The 27860-nt window shown below is 44.3% G+C and overlaps 1 protein-coding gene across 1 annotated transcript in view; it reads right to left on the reverse strand.

The window, feature by feature from the left end:
- Positions 1 to 27860, reverse strand: part of DMRT1 (doublesex and mab-3 related transcription factor 1) — a 127302-nt gene that overhangs the window by 58522 nt on the left and 40920 nt on the right. Inside the window, exon 3 of the mRNA XM_023213407.1 lies at positions 18682 to 18965. Within this exon, the coding sequence (XP_023069175.1) occupies positions 18682 to 18965 (284 nt within the window). The remainder of the gene's footprint in view (positions 1 to 18681; positions 18966 to 27860) is intronic.

Below are 27860 nucleotides of genomic sequence, written 5' to 3' on the forward strand. Positions count from 1 at the left end.
GTCTCCCCAGCCATGCTGAACCGTGAGTTACTTGGACCTCTTTTTTGTTTACAAATTACCCAGTCTCAGGTATATCTTTATAGCAGTGTGAGACCAGACTAATACATGAACTTACTGAGGTCATCAGTCACTTCAGCTACACCCACCTCAAAGAATAATCCACAAACAACCCATCCACGTGCAACTTGCTCATAGGAGGACAGTTCTATGTGTTTCTAAGTGCACGTGTAGTCATGTAAACATGACGTTAAAACTGCAATTCATGGATGGGCGTGGTGGCTTACGCCTGTAATCCCAACACTTTGGGAGGCTGAGGCGGGTGGATCACCTGAGGTCAGGAGTTCAAGACCAGCCTGACCAACATGGTGAAACCCCATCTCTACTAAATACAAAAAAATTTAGCTGGGTGTGGTGGCAGGTGCCTGTAATCCCAGCTACTTGGGGGGACTGAGGCAGGAGAATTGCTTGAACCCAGGAGGCAGAAGTTGCAGTGAGCTGAGATTGCACCATTGCACTCCAGCCTGGACGACAGAGTGGGACACCGTCTAAAACCAAAAACAGAAACTGCAGTTAACCCAGAAAAAGGCATGGCAGAATGCAATTTCAAACTAAATCACTTACTGCTCTCTTCTAACTTTAAAAAGAAAATCACAACCCTGCTACTTTTGGCTTAAACAAAATGGGAAAATAACGAAGCCTTTGAAACTCACTTTACTTTAAGCCAGTAGTTCTCAATGAGGGGCAGTCTGGTCCTCCACGGGGCATCTGGCAACATCTGGCGACGCTTTTGATTGTGACAAGGGGGCAGGGAGTTGATGCTGGCATCTAGTGGTCAAGGTCAGGGATGCTGCTGACTGTTACTACAGGGCAGTGTCCTACAGTTCCCACAGGATTACCCAACCCAAGGCCTGAACAGCACCAAGGTGAGAAGCTCGCTTTAAACTAACCTAGCACCACCCCTGTGCTCAGTCCCTCACCTCCAGCTAGAAGAAAACAGCTAAGTGCTGCTGAGGGACAAGAGCGGCAAAGAAATTAGAGGAGCCATCGTTTTCCTGAAGGGATATATATTTTTCTCCTTTGTGTAATGCCTCCTTGTTTCCTCTCAAGGGTTTTTTTATTCCTTTAAGCTAAGCAAATAAATAAACCAAGTAAACCCTAAAAACCCAGGATTCCAGTGAATGATGACTACCATTATTATTAGCAGTGGTCACTGGCAAGCAAGAGGCATGTTTTATATGTTATTACCCATCCAAAGTCTCTGAACCAGAGTACGACTCATGGATAAGAGTTGGCTGGCAGAGGATGCTCATGGTGTTAGTATTAACCTTGCAGGAAACCCAAGACCTTGGAGTTCTGTTTCATTAAATTGTTAAGAATATGCATCACAGTAAATCTGAGCCATCATTTCCTTTCATACATGTTAGTCACCCTATTTTATAGTAACAGTAATATCTGAAAAAAAAGCATAAACATGTTTGAGTTCACTTCTTTTTTTAAAAAAAAATCCCAAATACCAGTCATTGGTTGTCTAGTAACAATTTAGGTAAGGTGAGTGTCTGGTCTTGCATCAAAGTGAACAGTCTCTCCAGGTGAATAACTAAAAGGGATTTGTGAAGACCAAATTGCCATCTAGTTGTTTACTAAACATGGCTCAGCTGCATAAAACTGGAGTTGATGTAAGAAAGGGGAACAGTCTTAATGAGAAGAGTTTTTCTATAGGATAACATTCCTAACTGCAAACTGGTATTTAAACAAATAGTGTAACGACTCAGCCAGGCACAATGGCTCATACCTGTAAATCTCAGCACGTGGGAGGCTGAGGAGGAAGGATTGCTTGAGCCCAGGAGTTGGAGACCAGTCTGGGCAACATGGTGAGACTTCATCTCTACTAAAAATTTACAAAATTAGGCAGGCGTGGTGGCGCACACCTGTGGTCCCAGCTACTCAGGAGGCTGGGGTGGGAGGATCACTTAAGCCCAGGAGGTTGAGGCTGCAGTGAGCTGTGTTTGCCCTGCTGACTCCAACCTGGGTAACAGGGTAAGACCCTGTTTCAAAAAAACAGAAACAAAAAAAAACTCCCTTGGTATTGATATGTGGCTTACAGTCTTTTAAATGGCAAAAGCCGTATTTGGGGTAAACATTTGGATTCCCGAACAGAAACCTTTTTATACAGGTAGGACTCTTCACAGGCTGTGGAATTCTGGGTCTTCTGGTGGTGCTGAGTGTGAAGGCTGGGGTGGACTTTTACCCTCATTAAATGATGGCTTTAGTTTTAACAGACACTTCTTTTCAAACCATCTAAATGGGATGCCTGTTCCCAAGCTCACCTAAGCACACATTGTGAACTGTCTCAGCCTACAGACTTCACCTGTGCAAAGGGCTTCACCCAAAAAGTCCTGTTCACCTTCCAAAATACACACCTCATTCATTTTTCAGCATTCCACATTTCATGCTGAGAAGAAAATTTTAATATATAGGCTAAAAATGATTGCTATTATGCACACATTTCAGAGATTACCGAAGCACCAGGCCAAATGCTGAGGTGTGTGACCCAAGCAGATTCCCATAGCGAAAACCCGCCCTCCTGACTTCCTTTCCTTTTGTGTCCAGTGCTCTGAAGATGAGTCCTTTGCTCCCTTCCTCTCCTGCGCTCACCTTGCTTTCTCTTAGGTGGTCCTGCTATGGAACGCCCTCCACTCCCCTCTTAGAGGGAGGAAAGGAGCGGAGGCAGACAGAGACAGGCATTTGTGAGGACTCGGCCTTCATCAGGGATTCCCACAAAGGCCAAGAGGATCCTTCAATGTGTGTGGGGGCGAGGGGTGGACAGGGGTGAAGGTGCTGTGCTACGCGTGGGACTGGGGCTGGGCATTCAGATGCTGAAGAACCCAAGAGTCCTTTTTCCAAACGAAAGCTCTTCCTCCAAATGCGCCCAGGAGAGGTGGGAGGGGACAATGGGGTAGGAGTGGAGAGGAGGGTGCTCACACAACAGGGCAGAGAGAACTAATCATTTAAGAACTGATACATTTAAGATGTTTTAAGTTGTAAATTCCAAATTTTCCACTACACCTGCAAAAACAAAAGAAAAAGTGTGGGTGGGTTTTTCAAAAAAAAGAACCCAAGGAAAGTTTGTATCACAGTAGCTCTAAAAATAAAAATAAAAACCAGCCCTAAGATGAACCATAAAAAAATAAACAAGTCATATGGAAATACAGAACCAAAATTGACCATGAGGATATAAAGCAAGCCCTCCCCCAGTTTCCAGAAATTGTGGAGAGGGCATAGAAGAGAATTCACATCAGTCTTTTTTAAAAAAAAAAATTTAGAGACAGGGTCTCTCTCTGTCACCCAGGCTGGAGTACAGTGGTGTGATCGCAGCTCACTGCAGCCTCTGATATCATGGGCTCAAGAGATCTTCCCACCTCAGGCTCCTGAGTAGCTAGAACTACAGGCGCACACCACCAAGCCCAGCTAAAATTTTTAATAGTTTTTGTAGAAACAGGGTCCCACTATGTTGTCCAGGCTGGTCTTGAATTCCTGGCCTCAAGTGATCCTCTCACCTTGGGCCCCGCAAAGAGCTGCAATTACAGGCATGAGCCACCATGCCCAGCCCACAACAATCGTGAATACCCATTAAGGACAGAAACCCCATAGGATATCAGAATTACACTTGTATTTATTAGTGGTCCATTTTGCTTATCTTTAGCCAAGAAGCAATTCAGATGTGAGTATTGTGACATTTTACAAAGGCCAAATTATTTTTTTAACTTGTATTGCTCAACTGTTTTCACCATCTGCCATCAGTGGTACTGACAGAACAACAGTGTACTTCTTGAGACCATGTTTTCCAAAAGGCGGGAAGTGCTACCTTTTATAGGGCCCTCAAATAATTCAGTTTGCAGTGTGTCTACATATATATGTGTGTGTGTGTGTGTGTGTGTGTGTGTGTGTGTATCGTGCACACATATATATTTTAGAGAACTGTATGGAATTGAACAGAATGCAATAGAACAGAATAGAAGAGAACAGTATATAAGAATTCACTGCATATACAATTTGGGTAAGGGGTAAGAGCTGTTCTACAAAACTTGCCATTTTGTGTACGTGTGTGTAAATATATACTGGAATACAGTTTCTTACTATGGGTTCTCAATCTAAAATATTTGAAAGACACCGATGTATAAATCAGGTAAAAGGACGCAAGTACCTCTAAAAGGAGGTAAATAGTAAGAAAAAGCCAAATTTTAAAAAATGTTTCCTTTTCCTAAAACCTCAAAGGGTCTTGGTGCATTTCAGGGGGTTCAAAAAGAGTGGTCGGTTTGGACCAGTGTCTGGCTGGGACTAGCTCAGCACCTTCTTCATCTTAAGAAATCCATGAAAGACTTTCCAGTTCCTAGGTTGGAAACCTACATTTGTCTAGTTCACAAATCTAAAATACAGACCCTGACTTCCCAGCTGAACCCACATATACCAGGCATAAATGCAGGTAACATTTACATAAAAGCCACTAAGAAACAGAGTTTCAGTAAAATGGCTGGAGAGAAAAGACATTTAAAAGGTTGTATTTTTAAAATTCAGTTAATAATGATCAGCATACTCCACTCTCTCACATGTCCAGTCTCTGAAGGTGTTCTACAACACTTCTGAAGACTGTGGTGTGTGTTTGTATGGATGGGGGTTGTACTGGTGATATTCTTAATGTTAATTTTCCTGAGAAAATACTGGTTACTGACAATGAGATTAACCAAATTTCAGAGGAGGAAAATGAGCATCTATTGAGAAATAAATATAGAAACTTGTCTCATTATCTCACGAGTCTTCATAATTTAATAATCATTGATATAGGAAGAAACTGCTCAGAGAGATCAAATAACTTGGTTCTGGTCGCAAGGGATTAAGTAGAGATGGCAAGATTCAAAGTAAATCACCCTCAGACGCTTCTGATATTTCTCTCTACTCAACCGAGGAAACTTTCTAATTTTAAATGAAGATATCTGCTTAGTATAAAGACCTACTTTGCTGCCTTTAGCTTTTAACAACTCTTCACTTTTTCTCTACTTCTGGAGCAAATAAACTTTATTTTTTGATTGTCTGAAAATGAGAAGAAAAGATGCCCACAACCGCACATTCAGAAACTTTGATTTCAGAACCAGAAACATCAGAGGCATCCATATCTGCTCCCACCTTGATGGACAAACTTAATTAACCTTTGCTACTCTGTTCCAACCTACTGTTTTAGACAAAACTAGTGACCCAGAAACAATATGTTACCATCACAATCTCCAGGGCTGCGACATCAAGAGATATAGCCCTATCAGCAGTATAGGGAAATAAGCCACTTGAATTAGCTGCTCTAAGAAATATGGATTATATTCATGTCACACATGAGCTGTCAGAAACATTAGGATACTTTTAGCATAAATCAGCAGTGTGAAGGGTATCTTATGAGTACAGAACATGAGAGCCTGCCGGGAGGGCAAGGTGAGGCTGTCTGGGGCCACATTCTAACTAAGCACACGTGCACACTCACATCCTTTACCAAACTGGTATTCACGATCTGAATGCAGGCTGGTGACTCTGATGGACACTCTCAATTTGTGGGTGGCATGAAAAAGCCCTGCCCATTCTAAGACCATGAAGAGAGTCCACCTCCAACTAATTGAAATGACACAAGAATGACCAAAAGCATCACGTTACTACTGTTCCCTAAAGTACTTTGATTTGGAAGAGTGTGTGTGTGTGTGCGCGTGCGTGTCACAGAAGCATGCATGAGAGACAGCATGCCTAGTGATTTTCCAGAATTTCAGGGTTTTACAAGGAAAACCAAGAAATGTGCACTGCACTGCAAGGAAGGCAGAGCCACCATGGGAACAAAGGTGCCCTCTGCAGTCAGGCAAACTCCAGTTCAAACTCCAGCTTCCCCGCTTCCAGCTGTGCCATACTAGCTAGCTACTGTATCTCCCTGAGCCCCAGTTTCCTCAGTCACACAAGGAGGCTCACAGCCCTGAAAGGTTGTGTTTATGGATGAAACGCAATAGGAGACAGGAAGTGCCCAGCAGCGTGACGCTGTTCCAGGGCTGTTCTGCTCACACCCTCCTCTTCCCCTCACAGGTCCACCTGTTTCTATCGACAGGAGAATGGACGACCGCAATGAAAGACTCCTCTTCAGGGTTTGCAAACAAATGACTCAAACAAAAAACCTTTCCATTACACACTTTAAAGATTATTTTAAGTACATAGACTTTAGTTTGACATATCCTTCAGTGCCACAAACACACACACATACACAGAGGCAAGGGAGTGAGGAGACAGCGAAATTTCCAGGCCTTCCCATTTTTTGGTTTTATACAAATACTCCAGACATAGAATTATGTCTGCCTTCCTTCTCCTAGAACTGGGACTTGCCAGAATGAATGTTGTGAGAAGGAATGTGATAAATAAAATGTGGAGATAATACCTTTTCCTCGTTCCTCAGTGTTGATCCTACAGCAAGGGTAGTTGTAAGAATTGGTGCCTGCGATGACAATTTTCCCAGTGGCTCTTTGTCTGGAGCCAAAGCTCAGGGAGGGTGGTGGTGGGCAGTTTCACGCCCACCCCCAAACTGTAGGGGTGTTCCTGTGAACACCCTTTCCAGGAGGTTGTGCATCTCAATGGTGATGCCCGCAGGGCCAATGCTATACCAAGGAGGGGGTGCTGAGGGCAACCCATGCTGGGTGGAGGCAGTAAGGGGGTGTACTCAGTGTGGGATAATTTTTTAAAAATAAAACCCACTAAAGTCAATCTATCACCATGCACTGGAAATTCTAAACAAAGTTGTGATCAAACACTCGTCCCCACCCTGCCTCTTGGAATGCCATAGCAAGGGCGCATCTTTCCACAAGGGATCACAGCTCTCCCAGGCTCTGATCGAAACAGGAATAACAGAATTACATGTGTCCTTTTTTTTTTTTTTTTGAGACGGAGTTTTGCTCTTGTTGCCCAGGCTGGAGCGCAGAGGCACAATCTCTGCTCACCACAACCTACGCCTCCCGGGTCCAGGCGATTCTCCTGCCTCAGCCTCTCAAATAGCTGGGATTACAGGCAGGCGCCACCACACCCAGCTGATTTTGTATCTTCAGTAGAGACAGGGTTTCTCCATGTTAGTTGGACTGATCTCAAACTCCTGACCTCAGGTGATGCACCCGCCTCCGCCTCTCGAAGTGCTGGGATTACAGGCATGAGCCACCGCGACCGGCAACATGTGTCTTTTGAGTTTTCTTTCTCATCCATTCTACCGTGAGCCAGTACTTGAGTCTCTAGCACAGTGCCATGCACGGAGCAGCCACTCACTAAAAACAATCAACGAATGCATAAAGGAGTCTCTTATACATACTCTGTAATACAGTGGATATTTTTTGGCAATTCTAGTCTTTTTTTTCTATCCTATTCCTATTATGGTATTTTAAAAAAACAGGGCAAACCTGTCTGTTACGCATTCCTCTGATTTTCATCTTTATTCAAATGATGAGGAACATTTAAGAGACCACAGAAGTACAGACTCCTAAGAAATCTGAGAATCACTTATACATGTACTTAAACATTCTAAAAAAGCAACTAATTTTATGTCATATTCATGTCTACTTAACAGGAAAAAAAAGTAAGCTAAAAGGGCAAACATAAATGGGTAAGATTTTGCCCACCGGCCCAACCAAATCAAATCTGAAAGCTTTCAAAAACTGTGATCTAATTATCTAAATTTCAAGCCAATTACAGAATCCCCAAATGACTGTATTATTTACTAACCTAATGCTATTGTGTCAGATAATAGGTAATGCAACAGCCTCACAAGACTAACAATATACTTCTGCCTCCGAGTCCATTGTGAAGTAGCCCCTGGAGTACATCAGCACTTTACAGTGCAGATTTCTTCCTCAGCCCAGATCAAACTGAAGTCATCTAACAATGGAAATGAATCTCTATGACAGCCCAGGACTTTCACAAGTCTTCCGAAGGTTCCTGAAAAACCTAAGGTTACACTCTCTCTGGCTTTCCTGGGATACTACCGGACCACTTCAACCAGACTGAGAAAACAATCCCTTAGGATGCCCAGGTCCGCACTCCTTCCAGATATTCTCTGAGTCAGAGCTGCCTGTTCTCCAGGGCCCCAGGTATCTAGAGGCCAGTTCTAGTTTCTTCTAGAATTTACATATTTTTAACCAAAATGCACTGCAAAAATGTCTCTCCTGTGCACTACACTGTAGCTAAGGGATATTCCTAAACCCAACCTCTCACCATCTATCTGGGCTTAGTGTCTAAACTGCCCACCACCACCCTCCCTGAGCTTTGGCTCCAGACAAAGAGCCACTGGGAAAATTGTCATCGCAGGCACCAGTTCTTACAAACAACTACCCTTGCTGTAGGATCAAAAGCGTGCAAGTCATTAAGCTTTCATCATCTGTGAAACAAAACAGCAATTCCTTCAAGGAAAGGTGTAATAAAAACCAGATGACGAATGTCACGATCATCACTTGTCATCAGTTAAAACGAGACAAAATAGAAACTCCTTGGTGAAAGTGCAGGCAGGTGAGGTGATCACTTAGAAACAGAAAGCCAGGACTGCATTCACCCAGGCTTAATGCTTCAGAGGAGTAATGGGGGGAGACGGGAGGGACAAGGCCTTCTCACTGCTCCTTACAGGGCCAGCTGGAGAAAGAAAGCTTTGCTCCCTGCAGGAGTAGGACTATGTTGTAAAGACCCAAGAGAATTGGGTCCACTATTTCTCCTTAAAAGAGAGGAATCTAATGAGCAATTATGTTTCAGAGAAAACATCATAGGCATGGCTAAGACTTGACAAGCCATTTAAGGCAAAGTTTATAGTAATGGCAATGTGACCCCCAAACTCAAGGAGCCTGACATCTTTAATTCCACTGGCTTTAAATTTTCTAGGGTCTATCATGACTTTGGAGTTGCATTTCCTTAAACAGAAGAGTCTCCAAAACTTGCCTACTGACCTAGTAGGCCCAGTCATTACATCCTCACCGTGTACCTGATGGCAGAACCTACTTGGGGTTCCTGTGAATGAATTCCTCAAAATGCTAGACTAGCACGAGGGTGTTCCCATAGCTGTCATAAAAAGGAGGAGAAAGCTGGGCACGGTGACCCACGCCTGTAATCCCAGCACTTTGGGAGGCTGAGGTGGGCGGATCACTTGAGGTGAGGAGTTCAAGACCAGCCTGGCCAACATGGCGAAACCCTGTCTCTACTAAAAATATAAAAATTAGCTGGGTATGGTGGCGTGTGCCTGTAGTCCCAGCTACTCAGGAGGCTGAGGCAGGAGAATCACTTGAACCTGGGAGGCAGAGGCTGCAGTGAGCCGAGACTACATCAGTGCACTCCAGCCTGGGCAAGACAGCAAGACTCCGTCTCAGGGAAAAAAAAAAAAAAAAGTGGTGGGGGAGGGGAAGCACCCTGCGGGTCAAAAAGTAAGCACAAATTTAAGTCCACATAAGGGAGCACACTGAAGCCTCTAAAGAACTTCACTGTTGTCACAAGGACACACTGAGTACTGCAGTGGTCTTTCTGGATTTCATAGACCAGTAAAATGTGAAAAAAAAAAAGAAAAAAGAGGGGGGAGAGGGGGGTGCAGGAAGAAGGCAAGAGACAATGGGTATCAACTTTCTATATTGCTGAATAAGAGCATTAACAAAAAAAATCCCGCCATCTAATAGAATCATCACTTTACAGTTTAAAAAGTTGAAAAGTGGCCGGCAGGATGGCTCACGCCTATAATCTCAGCACTTTGGGAGGCTGACGGAGGTGGATCACCTGAGGTCAGGAGTTTGAGACCAGCCTGGTCAACATGGCAAAACCACATCTCTACTAAAAATACAAAAATCAACCGGGCATGGTGGTCCATGCCTGTAATCCCACCTACTCGAGAGGCTGAGGCAGGAGAATTGCTTGAACCCAGGAGGCAGAGGTTGCAGTGAGCCGAGGTCATACCTCTGCCCTCCAGCCTTGGCGACAGAGTGAGACTCTGCCTCAATAAAAACGATTTCTTGAACTGAATAATCTGGCCTTAAAAAAAACTCACTTGTCCTTATTTTCCTCGTTTCTCTGTAAACCGGCACTGGTAACGTCCTGTATATACAATAGTGAACCACTAGAAACATTCCCAGTAAAATAAGGAACAAGACAATGACACCTGTGCCTGCCATCACTGTCTAAAGTGAACAATGCACTAAGAACATGAATTAGAACCGCAGGAATGTAGAGAGAAGTGAAAATGTCAGGAGCAATGTTTCCATGGAACAAATGCCTGCCTAGAAACTCCAAAATAAGCAACTATAAAATTATTAGAATTACAGAGTTCATAAAGGTGGCCAAATACAAAATAAATACCACATCATAGCAACCGAACATGTATAAAAGAAATATTTTCAGTCATCAACAAGAATTTATGTCTTTATAATCCCCTTGAAAAAACAAATTATGGTTGTTAGCCTAAGAGCCCACAGCAAATATCTATTTTCAATCTCCTTTCCTGAGGAAAAAAATTACTTTAAATGCTTCCAACTGAATATGTCTTCATGAATTCCTTTTATGCCTGCTTACAAACTTTGTCAATTTTTCTTTCCAGAGGGAAAAGCCAGTCAATGTGGGCCTACCAGTAGAGAATGGCCAATAACCAGTTGGCTGTAAAAAGGGACACTAGGGCCGGGCACGGTAGCCCATGCCTGTAATCCCAGCACTTTGGGAGCCTGAAGTGGGCGGATCACGAGGTCACGAGTTGGAGACCAGCCTGACCAACATGGTGAAACCCCGTCTCTACTAAAAATACAAAAATTAGCTGGGCCTGGTGGTGCGCGCCTGTAATCCCAGCCACTCAGGAGGCTGAGGCAGGAGAACCACTTGAACTAGGGAGGAGGTTGCAATGAGCTGAGATCGCGCCACTGCACTCTAGCCTGGGTGACAAAGCGAGACTCTGTCTCAAAAAAAAAAAAAAAGGCAACAGGGCTAGTTTCACCTGCTGATGGTGTGGGCCATGGGGGTGAGAGGGCAGCCTTGGTGACAGGGTGTGATCTTGTGGATCACAAGACTGTGAAGGGTTCCTGGCCAAAGGTGAGAGGGCCCAGGGCAGGTTCCCAAGGCAAGTCACTCCCGCTTTCTCCATCCAGAGCTTCCCAGGAGTTTCCAGTGAACAGATAGATGCACATCATCCTGGGAAACCTGACCGTGGAGCTCAGTGGCAAAAAAAACTCATGTGAAGTCTCCTACTATGTCTTAAAAATTGGTCAGGCGGCCGGGCTTGGTGGCTCCTGCCTATAATGCCAGCACTTTAGGAGGCTGAGGCAGGCAGATCACCTGAGGTCAGGAGTTCGAGACCAGCCTGGCCAACATGATGAAACCCCATCTCTACTAAAAATACAAAAATTAGCCAGGCATGGGGGCGGGTGCCTGTAATCCCAGCTACTTGGGAGGCTGTGGCAGGAGAATTGTTTGAACCCAGGAGGTGAAGGCTGTAGTGAGCAGAGATCACACCACTGCACTCCAGCCTGGGCAACAGAGTGAGACTCTGACTCACAAAAAAAAAAAAAAAAAAAAATTGGTCAGGCTTTGATGACTCATGCCTGCAATCCCAGCACTGTGGGAGGCCAGGGTAGGCAGATCACTTGAGAGCCCAGGAGTTCAAGACCAGCCCAGGCAACATGGTGAAACCCCATCTCTACAAAAAGCATAAAAATTAGCCAGGTAAGTAGTGGTACATGCCTGTAGTCTCAGCTACTCAGGGGGCTGAGGTAGGAGGATCGCTTAAGCCCAGGAGGTGGAGGCTACAGTGAACTGAGATTACGCTACTGCACTCTGGCCTGGGTGAGACAGCGAGATCCTGTCTCAATTAAAAAAAAAAAAAAAATGAAATGGAGCTAGGCACAGCAGCTCATGCCTGTAATCCTAGCACTTCTAGAGGCTGAGGCATGAGGATCACTTGAGCCAGAAGTTTAAGATCAGCCTCAGCACCATAGTGAGACCTCCATCTCTACAAAAAAAGTTTTTTAATTAGCCAGGTGTGGCATGGTGGCACACACCTGTAGTTCCCAGCTACTCATGAGACTGAGATGGGAGGATCACTCGAGCCCAGGAGTTGGAGGCTGCAGTGAGCTATGATTGCACTATTGCACTCCAGCCTGGGTAACAGAACACGACACTGTCTCCAAAAAAAAAAAAAAAAAAAAAAAAAATTTAGAATTTGCATTCTGCTGTCTTCTCCCTGTTATGTCTTTTTTTTTTATTGAAGAATATTTTTAAATCATATTTGTTCATTATAACTGTCTGCTGAGAGCCAGCTTCCGCCTTGTCTTCCCATGGCCCCACCTTCACTGCTCCTTCCTACAGCACAAATGTGGCACAGCTGCAGAGAGCGCTCTGGCCGCACCCGCACAGCAGATGCTTTGGAAAGTGACTTGTTTTGACCATTCTTTTAAGCTAACAAACAGGTTGTCTTGATGCTGAGCCACACTTAAAAAAAAAAAAAAAGCGGGGGGGGGGGCGGTGGTGGCAGTGTGACAATGAGAGCCCGTCTGGCTGCTCCTCATGGCGGACAAGCAGTGAAAAGGTACTGGCTTTTCTGACTGCCCTGCCCAACCCTCCCACCCTCAGCAGGCAGAAGGTGCTGGAGCACCAGCCCAGGAACACTCACAAGGGGGCACTTCTTTCTGTGCTTCAAGCCCCAGATGCCAGAAGTCGGTTTCCTTCCTACCTGTATCTCAGTTTCAAATATGGAGTGGTTTAGGTGCTCCCCAACTACAGGGATCAAGAAAAAACAGCCTTCTCCCAAGACCTACTTTTCTCGATTTTTGTGTGTTGTTCATTGGTAGATCCCTAGCACGTAGTAGGCTCTCGAAGCATGTTAAGACATGAATGCATTCCTGCGAGGTGCCTTATCATCAACAGACAACCATAAAATACTTCAGAGGAAACCACATAACCACCAGAAAGAATGAAATCACTGCCAGTGCTGCCATCTGACCACACCCTAAACGTGGCTGGAATGTAAGTCTACACATCTGGTGGCACAAGCTTTGGAAAAGCAGTCAAGAGGGCGCCTGCCATAGGGCCTGAAAGGAGATCCGAGGCATAGCTCAGAGTCCTCCCATATTTATTTCTGCTCACTTGATATGCACCTCTCCCTTGTCAACCTGGTACAACATGTTTATTTAAGAGATAATGTTGCCGTGGAGGAGTGCACAAGGCAATAAACAGCTTTTGCAGGCAATTAAATGCAGAAGTGAAATTGAGCTGCTGGTCAGCGGAACCAGCCATTCATCGTGAGTTTGTTCCAGTGTCACAAATGTTATTCCTGTTTCACAACAGGACAGGAATCTATGATTGGGCCACAAATCTCCTCCACTGGCTGAGGCAGACCAGAAGCAATTAAAAGCAGCTCTCAGCAGGCAGGGCATTTACACAAAAGAGCCTTAAGATTCTGGAATGCTGAGCTAGGAGACTGCTCTATTTTTTAAGTAGGTTTGGCACTTAGTAGGTGCTCAGTAATTATTTGTGGCTTACTTGTTTTTATAGGGAGGCTTGCAGGAAGTCTCAACTGTACAATAAAAAGTTTAAACCCTTTCTACTCATCTCTAAGAATTCGTTCTGGCTTTCAAAAGTTATGATGATCTCCACTAGAGTCAGTTTTGTTTTGTTTTTTCTAGGAATCAAAAAGGAGTTACTGGTTTTAATACAAATTGTTTTCTTGTTTCTTTTTTAAAATGTTGATTTTTTTTTTTTTTTTTTGAAGAAGTATTTGAATCTTTCTTGATCCTGACATAAATCAGAAAGGAGTTATCCTACAGGATACAAAAATCAACATACAAAAATTAGTTAGCATTTCTACATATGACTAGTGAACCATATGAAAAAGAAATCAAGAAAACAATCCCATTTACAATGGTTAAAAAAATACATGTAATCAAAGAGGTGAAAGATTTCTATACTGAGAACTATAAAACACTGATGAGAGAAACCAAAGACAGATAAATGGAAAGATAATTCCATGTTCATGGACTGTAAGAATTAATATGGCTAAAATGTCCACACTTCCCAAATTTGCATCAGAATCTAAAAGAAAAAGAGACTTTGTATCCTGCTAGGCAGGATAGCTAATAAAAAGATGACTCCATCTGGTGAAGTTAGGAGGAGAGTTCGGCCTTAGCAACACAGTCAAGAAAGTAGTTGAAGACCCAACCTCAGATTCTGGCCCTCAAGGTTGAGCCATTTTCACACCAAGTAAACGAACAGCACAGGTGCTCTCCAAGCACAGCTGTGGGGCACCTTCTACAGAGAAGAGAGAAAAGCAAGGCAGCAACCAAAGAAGAGCCCCCGACTCTGCCCTCTCCTAGGAAGCTGCCACCAGGAGGGGTAAGGCATTGTCCAAAGAGCAGAGTGAGAGAGCCTTCCAGGAATAGCAAAAAAAGCGAAGTGCCAAACGGATCACTGTTTCTGACACTTCTGCTACCTCTCTGAGCCGGCCACGATGACTCATGCCTGTAATCCCAGCACTTTGGGAGGCCGAGTGGGCGGATCACTTGAGGCCAGGAGTTCGAGACCAGACTGGACAACATGGTGAAACCTGGTGTCTACTAAAAATACAAAAATTAGCCGGGCGTGGTGGCACATGCCTGTAATCCCAGCTACTTGGGAGGCTGAGGCACAGGAATCACTTGAACCTAGGAAGTGGAGGATGCAGTGAGCCAAGATCACTCTACTACACTCCAGCCTGAAAGACAGAGTGAGGCACTGTCTCAAAAAAAAAGAAAAAGAAAACAAGGAAAAAAGAAGAACGACTACGGTTAAAAAGTGGGCCATCCAGTTTCTCTCCCTTCGACATTAGCTAAAGGTATTATTTGTAGGTTTTTACTATTTAAATACTTTACAAAAACATCTATGTCTTAACCCATTTTGCACCATTATAATTTTTACCTATGCTTTATGTTTTTTATTTCCTAAGGGGATCAAATTCTTCTCTGACGATATAGAAATCAATCCATACACATTCATACTTGGTCCATATTCACATGTCAGTCTTTTAATAATAATTAACATATGTATTTTTGTACCCTATCTTGCTACAAAACGGATTTGAGGTAGCTAACGAAAATACATTATGAACAAACAGTGAAGAATTCAATAGATTTTTTAGGCTGGGTGCGGTGGCTCTCACAGTTATAATGAACAAATATGATTTTAAAACATTCTTAGAAAAAACCAACAACAACATAATAGGGAGAAGATAGTAGAATACAAAATCTCCTTAATCTTTTTTTTTTTTTTTTTTTTTTAGGGAGACAGCGTCTTGCTCTGTTACCCAGGCTGGAGTCCAGTAGCGCAATCATAGCTCACTGCAGCCTCCAGTTCCCGGGCTCTCATCTTAGTCTCAGTTCCATAAATCATTGCATTTCCTTTATATGCATATTACTTCTCAATTCCAATATCAATGTGCTTTAAGCTGCCTTCAAAAATAGTATGATTCCCTCACGCCTATAATCCCAGCACTTTGGGAGTCCGAGGCTGATGGATCACGAGGTCAGGAGATCGAGACCATCCTGGCTAACATGGTGAAACCCCGTCTCTACTAAAAATACAGAAAAAAAATAGCCATGCATAATGGCACCTGCCTGTAGTCCCAGCTACTCAGGAGGCTGAGGCAGGAGAATCACTTGAATCTGGGAGGCAGAAGTTGCAGTGAGCCGGGATCGCGCCACTGCCCTCTAGCCTGGGTGACAGAGTGAAACTCTGTCTCAATAATAATAATAATAATAATTCCAAATATAAAACGTATGGAAAACTTAAGAAAATTTGTAGCTCAGGGGATTAAAATTGACATTTTAATATGCCCAAGAAGTCAGATCCCTGAGGATAGCAAGAGAACCAAAAAGGGGAATGACTTCAATTTTATCAACCTAATGACTTCAATTTTAACAACATTTTAATACCTAAAAAAGGCAGAGGCAAAATGGAACAGAATGGCTCAGAGGAAAATTTCAACTCACATTTTCTTGAAGTGGGCTTAGGAAGGTCAAATAATTATTTTTTTCTTTTAAGACAGAGTCTCACTCTGTTGCCCAGGCTGGAGTACAGAGTCTTACTCTGTCATCTAGGCTGGAGTTCAGTGGCATGATCTCCACTCACTGCAACCTCCGCCTCCCAGGTTCAAGGGATTCTCCTGCCTCAGCCTTCTGAGTAGCTGGAACTACAGGCGTGCGCCACCACACCCAGCTAATTTTTATATTTTTAGTAGAGACAGGGTTTCACCATGATGGCCAGGCAGGTCTTGAACTCCTGGCCTCAAGTGATCTGCCCACTCGGCCTCCCAAAGTGCTGGGATTACAGGCGTGAGCCACCGTGCCTGGCCCAAATAATCCTTAAAAAGTCAAACTCACAGAATCAGAGAACAGAGGTTGCCAGGAGCTCAAGGTGGAGGAAATAAAGAGATGTTGCATTAGCCGGGAGTGGTGGCTCACGCCTATAATCCCAGCTACTCAGAAGGCTGAGGCAGGAGAATCACTTGAACCCAGGAGATGGAGGTTGCAGTGAGCCAAGATCGCACCAGCCTGGGTAACAGAGGGAGACTCTGTCTCAGGAAAAAAAAAAAAAAAGACTAGAAAAAAAATCTCAGCTTAAAATGTTCTTACTCCTTCAACAGAACCAAGATACTAATGGTTGACAAATATCTACTGGTCAAATCAAAGCATTTATAAACAACAAGAGAAATAAAATTCATTGAGCTGGGGGGAAAAAAAAGATGATGGGCAAAGGGTAAGTAATTTCAGTTACAGCTGGAAGTGGTGGCTCATGTCCAGCACTTTGGGAGGCTGAGGTGGGCAGATCACGAGGTCAAGAGATCCTGGTGAAACCCTGTCTCTACTAAAAATACAAAAATTAGCTGGGCGTGCTGGCAGGTGCCTGTAGTCCCAGCTACTTGGGAGGCTGAGGCAGGAGAATCACTTTAACCCCAGGAGGTGGAAGTTGCAGTGAGCCGAGATTGCACCACTGCACTCCAGCCTGGGCGACAGAGCGAGACTCCCTCTCAAACAACAACAACAACAACAACAACAAAAGTTTCAGCTATAGGATGAGTAAGTTCTGGGAATCTAATGTACAGCATGGTGACTGTAGTTAGTAATATATTGTATACCTGTAAAATGCTAAGAGCGTAGGTCTTAAATGTTATCACCACACACATAAAAATGGTAACTATGTGAGGTGATTAATGTGTTTGCTAATTAGCTTAATTGTGGCAATCATTGTGCAAGGTATACATACATCAAATCATCACATTGTACACCTTAAATATATACAACTTTTATTTACCCATGATACCTCAATAAAGCTGGGAAAACGAAAAAGAGGGTCAAACACTTGCACTGAACTCCCAAATATATATGTGGCACTGCATTGAATCAAATCCCTACTGAGAAAGCCTGAGCATGGCAAATGCATCCAGAATGAGAACAGTTCTTGCAGAATCCTGTCTTTCACTTGGAAGGGGGCTTGGAGGTGTTGAGTCTAATCTTTCACCTACATATTCCCACAACATACCTCTGTACATGGTAATCTAGCCTCCGAATGCTTTTGATGCCTTGAATCTGCTGCTAACAAACAGGCATGATGAAAATGGTTGCAACTGAGGAAGCAGAAGAGCCCTGGATAAACGCTCCCTTCTCCGATACAGTAAAATGTTTTGTTTTACTCCAAATATCAAACGCTCTTGATTGCATGCTATTTTAAAAACACATACTTGGGGCCAGACATGGTGGCTCATGTCTGTTATATCCCAGCACTTTGGGAGGCCGAGGCGGGCGGATCACTTAAGGTCAGGAGTTCAAGACCAGCCTGGCCAACATGGTGAAAGCCCATCTCTAAGAAAAACACAAAAAATTAGCCGGGTGGGGTGGTGGGCGCCTGTAATCCCAGCTACTTGGCAGGCTGAGGTGAAAAGAATCACTTGAACCCAGAAAACAGAAGTTGCAGTGAGCCGAGATCCCACCACTGCACTCCAGCCAGGGCAACAGAGTGAGACTCTGTCTCAAAAACAAAAACAAAACAAACATACTTGGAGAATGAAAGACTGACCTCTATTCCTAGCAAAAAATACACCCAGGTTGGGTTCAGCTCAACAGTGACCTAATTCCTTTTCTTATCTTTCTTCCATGCAGATTATGGCCTGTTTCCTTCCCAAGGTGCCAGTTCATCACGCAGAGTACTGCCACCCAGAAGGCTTTACCAAGCATCTTCTAAGGTGCCCAAGGAAAGCAGTGGACAAAGCTGGAGGAGGTGGTACCTCACTCAGCACTGGTGAATCTGCCTCTGGCCAACTGGTTATTTATGCAACATTCAAAACATGAGAAAAAATTTGAAAAAGAAAACAAGTTTGTACATTATTTCTTTCCAATTCCTTGCAGCCAACCTTTGGGGCTAAAGGGCATTATTGACAGAGTAAAAACATCCTTACACGTTTTGCATATTGTGCCTACATGTGTGCAAAATGGCACACACACATACGTGTTATGTGTGTACTTGTGTGTATGTCACCTGTGTGTGCCTCTGTGTACACAAGTGCATGTGTGCCTCTGTGTGTATGTGCATGTGTGTGCACATGCATGTGGCTTTCACACATCCAGTTCACTCTCTGGGTAATTAATGTCATACCTGCCACTGGTTTCCTGTCTGACCAGGCACGTAAGGTCCTGGGAGGCCCCGAAGGCTGTTCTTCACAGGGGATCCCGCAAGGGGATTTCCCACCTCCCCAGAAGCAGAATCAGCAGCCAAGGCCATGGAGTACTGCGGGTAGTTGTATAGATTGTTGTAGTAAGGAAACAGAGACGGCTGGTAGAAGCTGCTGTAGTAGGTGGAGTCTGAAACCACGTCAGGTGTGTTCTCCACGTGCCCTCTGCTGGTGACAGCAGGAATATCCTGGATGACCATACGTCCCTCTAAATTGGAAGAAAAAAGAAAGACAACATGGTATTAATGTGAGTCCACGAAACTTTACCTCTATACCTTCCTACTCGAGACCTGCGGAGGAAAGCACCTGAATATGCAGAGGACAAAACCGTCTGTTGCTTCTCCTATAGCCAAGATAAGGGAGGGTTTCTAAGGTTCGTTGCACTCTGGTGGCACAACCGAAAGACTCAGCTGATTGTTTTTACTCACAGTACCAAAACCATTTTAGAGGTGATTTGAATTACATAAAGCCCGACACCACAACTTCTATCCAGAAATTCCTATCCTAATGTCAAGATACTGAAGACCAAACCTAGTTGACCTGATTGTGCATTCTTAAAACAAAATTAATTGTAGCCACATAGATATGTCAGAAGGTCAAAAAGCAAGTGGTCAAGAGTTTAAGCGAATTTAGGTGAACACTGTTTCCTTAACTTCCTTCCACAGCTGATCATGTATCTTCAGAAATCTGGCCAAAGGTATGGACCATGGGCAAACTTCTAGTGTAAGAGGTCAGTAACTATTTCAGGCTTTCTCAACTATTCCGTCACTGCTGCAGCATGCTTGTACTGCAATAAAACTTTATTTATAAAAACAGGCAGTGGGCTGATCTGACCCAAAGACTAGTTTGCCAACCTCTGGCATAGACATTAAACAGTTTATTGTCAATTCCAATAAATGAATTCCTAAGTTACCCATCCAATGGACATTTATTAAACAATGTTCTAAGAACCAGTCCGGGTGCCTGAAACGTCTGCCAGGCTGTCTTGCCCACAGGGAGTCTACAGTCTAGGACAGAGGATAAGAAGGGATTACAAATACCACCACCTACCATCATACAGGAAGACCCATAAACTTTCATGGGAAGTCAGAGGAAAGAGAGACGGTGTGTAGCCTAGTTAGGAATTCATGGACAAAACTACACCAGAGTTGCACTTAAAAAAAGAAGGACACAGGTGAAAAATGAAAAAAGGAGAGGAAGGAGAAAGGACCAGCAAGGACAAAGGAGTGGAAGCAGGAAAGTGGGGATAGAGTTTGGAATGATGGGCAGGGCAGTCAGGCTGAGGAACTAGATGAGAAAAGGTAAGGAGGCCGAGCGCGGTGGCTCAAGCCTGTAATCCCAGTACTTTGGGAGGCCGAGATGGGCGGATCACGAGGTCAGGAGATCGAGACCATCCTGGCTAACCCGGTGAAACCCCATCTCTACTAAAAAAAAATACAAAAAAAAAAAAAAAAAAAACTAGCCGGGCGAGATGGCGGGCGCCTGTAGTCCCAGCTACTCGGGAGGCTGGGCAGGAGAATGGCGTGAACTCAGGAGGCAGAGCATGCAGTGACCTGAGATCCGGCCACTGCACTCCAGCCTGGGCGACAGAGTGTTGACTCCGTCTCAAAAAAATAAATAAATAAAATAAAATAAAAGAGAAAAGGGAAGGAGACATCTAGTATGAAAGATGGGCTAGGACAAGGTGAGGCGGGCCTCAGTCCAGCTCTCCTGACTCTGGGATGTAATGGGAACCACTGAGATCTGAGCAAGGAGGTTACACCCTCAGAGCTGTGCTTGGAGAAGATTTATCTAAGGGCAATTGCTTAGGGCAAGTGAAGGAGAGAGAGATCAGAGGCAGAAAGACCTGCTAGGGAACCACCAAAGTAATTCAGGGACAGATCTCTAAGGCCTGCAAATACAAGAGAGGAGCCCGTTCCAGGGACATGTGGGGGATGAAACGCAACAGAACTGGAGGGCTGAGGGGTTGCCAGGAATTAAGATGCAGGAAAGGCAGAGAGCAGGAGCCTGGATGTGTAGAGCAGAGGGCGGGCAGGTGCGCAGGTAGAGGGCTGGGTGAGGGTGAGGAACATGAAACGCGTGCTTTTGGGAGAGGCTGAGACTAGAAGCCAGATCCAAGAGCCACCACTGGAGGTGCTAGCTCCATCTGGGCAAGGAAGGGAGGAGCTGTTATGGAATCAAGGAGAGCCAACGCCAGGAGTGTGAAAAACAGAGAATACAATGTCAGGGAGGTTAAAGCTGACATGAATCACAGAGCGAGCAGGCTGTGGTGTCAACTGCTGCTAGGACATCAAGCAAACAGTTCTGGAAAAGACCAACACACAACTAGGTCTTCAGGGCCTTGTGTTTTTAACCATGATGAAAGGAGCAGACGCAGGCCTGTAAGACAGCAAGGAGCAACAAGCAACAAGAAATCCAAAGAGAAGACTCCAGTGAATGGCCTCCCTCCTACCAGGACTACCAGGATGCAAGAAGGCCCCCAGACTCCGGGCACACCACGGTGTCCTCCATGCTTAGCACGCTGCCAGACACAGTGGCTCAGTATTTGCTGACAGGACTGAGGAATAGTCATTTTTCAAGTCGCTTGGCATCAAAAATAATGTGAGTTAAAAGTAAAAGCTCCAGCTAGGCGTGATGGCTCACGCCTGTAATCCCAGCACTTTGGGAGGCTGAGGCAGGCGGATCACGAGGTCAGGAAATCAAGACTATCCTGGCTAACATGGCAAAACCCTGTGTCTACTAAAAATACAAAAAAGAAAAAAAAATTAGCCAGGCGTGGTGGCACACGCCTGTACTCCCAGCTACTCAGGAGGCTGAGGCAGGAGAATCTCTTGAACCTGGGATGCAGAGGCTGCAGTGAGCTGATATCAGGCCACTGCGCTCCAGCCTGGGCAAAAGAGCAAGACTCTGTCTCCAAAAAAAAAAAAAGTAAAAGCTCCAGGGAGTCGTAAGATCATGTCGTTTCACTTTTATTTTGTTTATTTATTTGAGACAAGGTCTCACTCTGTGGCCCAGGCTGGAGTGCAGTGGCGCGATCTCGGCTCACTGCAACTTCCTCCTCCTGGGTTCAAGCGATCCTCCCGCCTCAGCCACCCAAGTAGTTGGGAATACAGGCGCAAGACACCATGCCTGGCTGATTTTTGTATCTTTTTTCAGTAGAGACGGGGTTTCACCATGTTGTCCAGGCTGATCTCGAACTCCTGAGCCCAAACAATCTGAATTTTAGTAAGCTCTTAGGAGATTTTTTTTTTTTAATAGGGTCTCACTACATTGCCCAGGCTGGTCGCAAACTCCTGAGCTCCAGCGATCGACCCACCTTGACCTCCCAAAGTGCTAGGATTACAAGCATGAGCCACTGCACCTGGCCTTGTTTCACTTTTTAAAAAGGTTTAAGGCAGGGCGCGCGGTGGCTCATGCCCGTGATCCCAGTAGTCTGGGAGTCTGAGGCAGACCTGATCATTTGAGGTCAGGAGTTTGAGACCAACCTGACCAACACGGTGAAACCCCGTCTCTACTAAAAAAAAAAAATACAATAAAAAAAAATTAGCCAGGCATCAGTGTGGTGGCACGCACCTGCAGACCCAGCCACTCTGGAGGCTGAGGCAGGAGAATCACTTGAACCTGGGAGGTGGAGGTTATAGTGAGCAGAGATCGCACCACTGCACTCCAGCCTGGGTGACAGAATGAGACTCTGTCTCAAATTAAAAAAATAAATAAATAAATAATATAAATAAAGAGGTTTAGGCATCCTTAAGCAGGGAGAAGGGCATAACTAAAGTGCAAGCTCTGGAAGGTTTGGCTGAGATCTACAACAGAATTATTTTTGAAGCCTCATTTTAAAGTCAGCACTGGTGTCTCTTTTCTCTGAAAGGAGACCAAATCCACCTATCCTAGGCTCCTGAAAATGCACTCCCAAACCACTATTTTATTCTATTCCTTTCCTTTCTTCTCTCCTCTTCCCAGCTAATGAGATGAGACATTCCAATGTCATTATTCCACACCCCCAAGTCTGGAGAGGGCACATATCCATTTGCTCCTCCTTAACTTCCCCCTTGGGCCTTTCTCTTATTTTAAACACCAGTTTGGGCCAGACGCGGTGGCTCACACCTGTAATCCCAGCACTTTGGGAGGCTGAGGCGGGCAGCCTGAGATCTTGGCCTGAGCCGAGATCATGCCACTGCACTCCAGCCTGGGTGACAGACCAAGACTCCGTCTCAAAAACAAACAAACAAACAAACACAAACACCAGTTTGGTGGCGTAAGTGGTGGTTTTCTATATCATTCTTTTGTTTTCAAGGTCATATCTCTATAGTTTATCTGATTACAAAAGCAGTATGAGCTTCCCAAATTTAATAAATTATATGAGCATGTAAGTCAGAAAAAGAATAAATGACCTATCCTACCATGCAGTCATAAGCATTAATGGTTCATTCCTATACAATCTCATAGACGTTTAGGAAGGCATTTTAGACACTTAGGCCTGTCCCTGCAGTAAAAAAAACACTGAATACCTCCCACTTAGGGCCTGTCTTTCAAAAGCAAGCTTCTTAAAAAAGAAAATAAAATACAGTAGCAGACGAATAATTAAATAGAAACCCAAGGATTCCAGCATTCTAGAATCACGGCACAGCACAAGTTGTTGAATTTCTGCAGTATAACCTTAATCTGCACCTTTCATCAGGCCTCAGTTTATCAAGCAACAAAATAATGGCAGTAATAACTCTGCAGGAAACAAGAGAACGGCTTCAATAAACTGCACAGTAAACCTCAAATAAAATGTTATGTCAGGTCAAAGCAATAATTTGTTTTGTTACAGCTGACTGTAATTAGTTAACACCACCATCACTTTTCCCCTTACCCATATTTTATTTACTCTTTCAAGTTATACCAGGCTTTAAGAATAAGTATGAGATATGTATTGGAAAAGTTGTTCCATACCAGTATTTAAATAATAAAACCATTTGAACTTTGGAAGAGGAGATGTCTACCTTTACACTGTTAAAATGTTTAACCACTTTTAAAAAGTTAGATTTGACAAAGTACCATGTTTATAAACCACCAACTCTATTTGTTAAAAATCCAAATTAAAATTCTCAGTCAGTGTTAAAAACAGCTTTATAACTCCTGGCATTTATATGAACACTACTAGTACATGGAAAGGTTGAAATTAATATCTGTCAAGCTACATGTCTCTAATCCAATGGTTTGCACCATGTGGTCCCTCAATCAGTAGTGTCAGCATTACCTGGGAACGTAAAGAAATGCAAATTCTCGGGTCCCACCATAGACTGACAAAATCACACACCCTGAGAATGGCGCCCAACAATCTGAATTTTACTAACCTCTCCAGAGATTCTTTTTTTTTTTATACAGATGAGGTCTCACCATGTTGCCCAGGCTGGTCTCAAACTCCTGGGCTCAAGATATCCTCCTCTCAGCCTCCCAAAGTGCTGGGATTACAGGTGTGAGCCACTGCACCCAGCCCAGGAAATTCTGATGTGCTAAATTTGTTGAGACACACTGGTCTACTCTGGAAATTCAAAGCAACTGCTCCATACGCTATTCCTAAAAATATGAGATACCTTCATGCCGCTGACTGCATCATTGTGACAGTCCTGACAATTAAATAAAAGTATACAACAAATGAGGTCAGGCACAGTGGCTCATGGCTATAATCCCAGTACTCTGGGAGGCCAAGACGTGAGGTTCACTTGAGCCCAGGAGTTCGAGACCAGCCTGGGCAAACAAAATCCCTCTACAAAACTAAAAATTAGCTGGGCATGGTGGTGCATGCCTGTAATCCCAGCTACTAAGGGAGGCTGAAGAAGGAGAATCACTTCAGTCTAGGAGGCAGAGGGTGCAGTGAGCCGAGATTGCATCACTGCACTCCAGCCTGGGCAATGGGGCAAGACTCTGTCTCAAAAGGAAATAATAATAAAAAAAAGAATTCCATCGTATTGAAAAGGTGGGCTTCTACCTCAATCACTCAGAGCTCAGATCCCAAGCTGTATGTGCTGTGTGTGTATCGCTGCCAAATGGTTGTGACTTTCATGGCTTACATCCAGACTTTCTTCATTTATTCTAACCACAATAACTTAATTCATCTAGTCAAGTGCTTACTCCAGTTGACAAATATTTATTAAGCACCTACTATTTGTCAGGCATTTGGTTAGGTACAAAACATTGCAGAATCAAAACTTAATATTCTTCAGAAGACTTCTGGGTAATCCAGAGGAGCAGGTGTTACAAAAATCATTTACTCTTGACCTGAAGTTATATTTTTATATTTAGATCTGATTCACTCATTAGTTATCGTATAACAACTATGCTCAAAGCTTTCTTTAAATGTTGTCAAAGGCACAAAAAACATTTTAAACATTTCATTTCTTCTTAAGAATTTGCCATCTATTTGGGAAAATCAGGTGCAAACTGGGAAATCTACAAAGCAGTAATCCAAGTGCCACAGTGACAGTACAGATAATATCACCAAATGGTTCTATATAGAGAGGTGTCAGAAAAGGCCACGGTGAGTGATGAGCCAGAATGGAGGTGATTTAGAGACAGTGGGTAAACACTCAAAAAAGGAGAATAATACCAACAGAGTCATGAGGGAGGTCAACAGACTCCCAAAGGAGAGAAAGGACAAGACGCATTCCAGTCACAGTGACCAGATGAGCCTGGCTGGAGTGCAGAGTTCACAAGAGACGACTGCAAATGCGAATGGAAGGTTATGCTGGAGTTAACTGCTGAAGACCTTGAATGTGAATGCCAGGCCAACAAGTTCTCCTCTAGGGAATCAATGAAGGTTTTCAGAGCAAGGGAGTAGCAGAAAAATATTTAGGAATCTGATCAAAGCACAAAAGACAGACCTAAGAGAATAAGGAGGTAGGGGAATAGACTAGGCGCTTTAAATACTCCAGGCAAGAAGTCACTACAAGCTTGCATAAGGAGGCTGTAATAGAGGGACTTCATGAAAGTCACTGGCAGGTCTCCTATTCCATGAATTCCCTCCAAACAACTAAGTTACATTGTTTTGTTTGTTTGTTTGTTTGTTTGAGAGGGAGTCTCGCACTGTTGCCCGGGCTGGGGTGCAGTGGGGTGATCTCCGCTCACTGCAACCTCCGCCTCCCAGGTTCAAGTGATTCTCCTGCCTCAGCCTCCGGGGTAGCTGGGATTACAGGCGCCCACCACCTCACCCAGCTAATAAGTTACATTGTTAATATCTATCACCCAGGGACCAGGAAAGCCATCCAGGTTCCCTTTTGATGCTTGTTCACCTGCTGAGTGATCATAGGATACTCTAGCTTCAGAAGGAACATCTGACTCCTTGCCCAGACTGACAGAGGATAAGCATATGAGCAGAGTATACCTACCATCTGTCCAGCCCGTGCTACAGCAAACTCCCCAGAGAGAAGCCAGCAACATTCGCTTCAACACTGGGGTGTCAGCAAAGATGGCAGGCCAACCTAAGTGTCCCTATTAATTGACGATAAACCTAACAGTAATATTTCCAACTGATATGCCACAAAATATACAAATTTATCATACAAAATTTAAAATACATACATATATTTATATATACATAAAATTTTCAAAAAGTGGTTTTCCACATACAATTAATAAGCTCCCCCAACTATATCCATTCCCACCCTGAGCCACAGAAAAAAAAAAAAGTCACAGTAAGAAGTGAGTTTGGCCATGCGTGTGGTTCATGCCTGTAATCCCAGCACTTTGTGAGGCTTGAGGTCAGGTGTTTGGGACCAGCCTGGCCAACACGGCGAAACCCTGTCTCCACTAAAAATACAAAAATTAGCCAGGCATGTTGGCCCGTGCCTGTAGTATCAGCTACTCAGAAGGCTGAGGCAGGAGAATCGCTTGAACCCAAAAGGAGGAGGTTGCAGTGAGCCGAGATCGCGCCATTGCACTCCAGCCTTAGTGACAGAGCGAGACTCCGCTCAAAAATAAAAAAAATTGGCTCCATGAACCTGAGCTGAATGCACCAATGTTTATCAAGCTCTGACTGTGAATTACTCCTGCCAGTCTCCATGGCTCATGTGCACTGTCACAGGGACTTTTAAAACTGCATAGCCAATACAACTAAGTACAGCAACCACAGAAGTATATTGAAGGGAAACATTTTAATGAGTCTGCTGAAAATTCTTAAGCTAGATCTCACTCTCTTATTTTTCTAGAATGATAACTGGCCAAAATTGCTCAATGAATAATAACAGAAAGCTAGCAGCCCTGTTTTCAAGAGAATGTGCTGTATTATTATAATGAATAACAACAGAAAGCTAGCAGCACTGTTTCCAAGAGAATGTGTTGACTTTCTTAACCAGCAGTCCCTTACAGAATTATCAATCTGTACATCTGATACAGAAGTGGGCAGGGAAGTGCTGGGTAGAGGAGAGCGTGGCCCCTGGAGAAGGCTCCACTGCCGGGGCCTGTGCCCATTGACCAGGTGAAGACAGGCACTTCTGCCTTCACACCTAAATGCTGCATTTCCCAAGACCACCCTGGACTGCCACGCCTCCATCCGTGCCTATAAAAACCCCCGAAACCCTAGTGGGCAGACATACAGTGGCTGGGCGTTGAGAGGACTAGATTGGTGAAAGAGGGCAAGCAGCTCAACATCGAGAACAGAATGACAGGCACTGGCAGGTCATTGACGGGCCTAAGCCATTGACCAGCAGAACAACGCTGAGTTTGGCTGGGAAGTAGAAGAGAAGAGTCAGGCCGCTCGACAGCCTGATTCCAGGGGAAATCATCTCCTTTCTGGCTCCCCCATCTGCTGAGAGCTACTTCCATTCAGTAAAACCTTACACTCATTCTCCAAGCCCATGTGTGATCTGATTCTTCTGGTACACCAAGGCAAGAACCAGGGGATACAGAAAGCCCTCTATCCTTGCAGTAAGGCAGAGGATCTAATTGAGCTGACTAATACAAGCCACCTACGGACAGCTAAACTAAAAGGCACCCTATAACACACACCCACTGGGGCTTAAGCTGTAAACATTCACCCCTAGACACTGCCATGGGGTCGGAGCCCCACAACCTGCCCATCTGTATGCTCCCCTAGAGGCTTGAGCAGTGCAGCACTGAA

The sequence above is a fragment of the Piliocolobus tephrosceles genome, chromosome 14, assembly GCF_002776525.5.
Source record: "Piliocolobus tephrosceles isolate RC106 chromosome 14, ASM277652v3, whole genome shotgun sequence".
NCBI lineage: Eukaryota > Metazoa > Chordata > Mammalia > Primates > Cercopithecidae > Piliocolobus > Piliocolobus tephrosceles.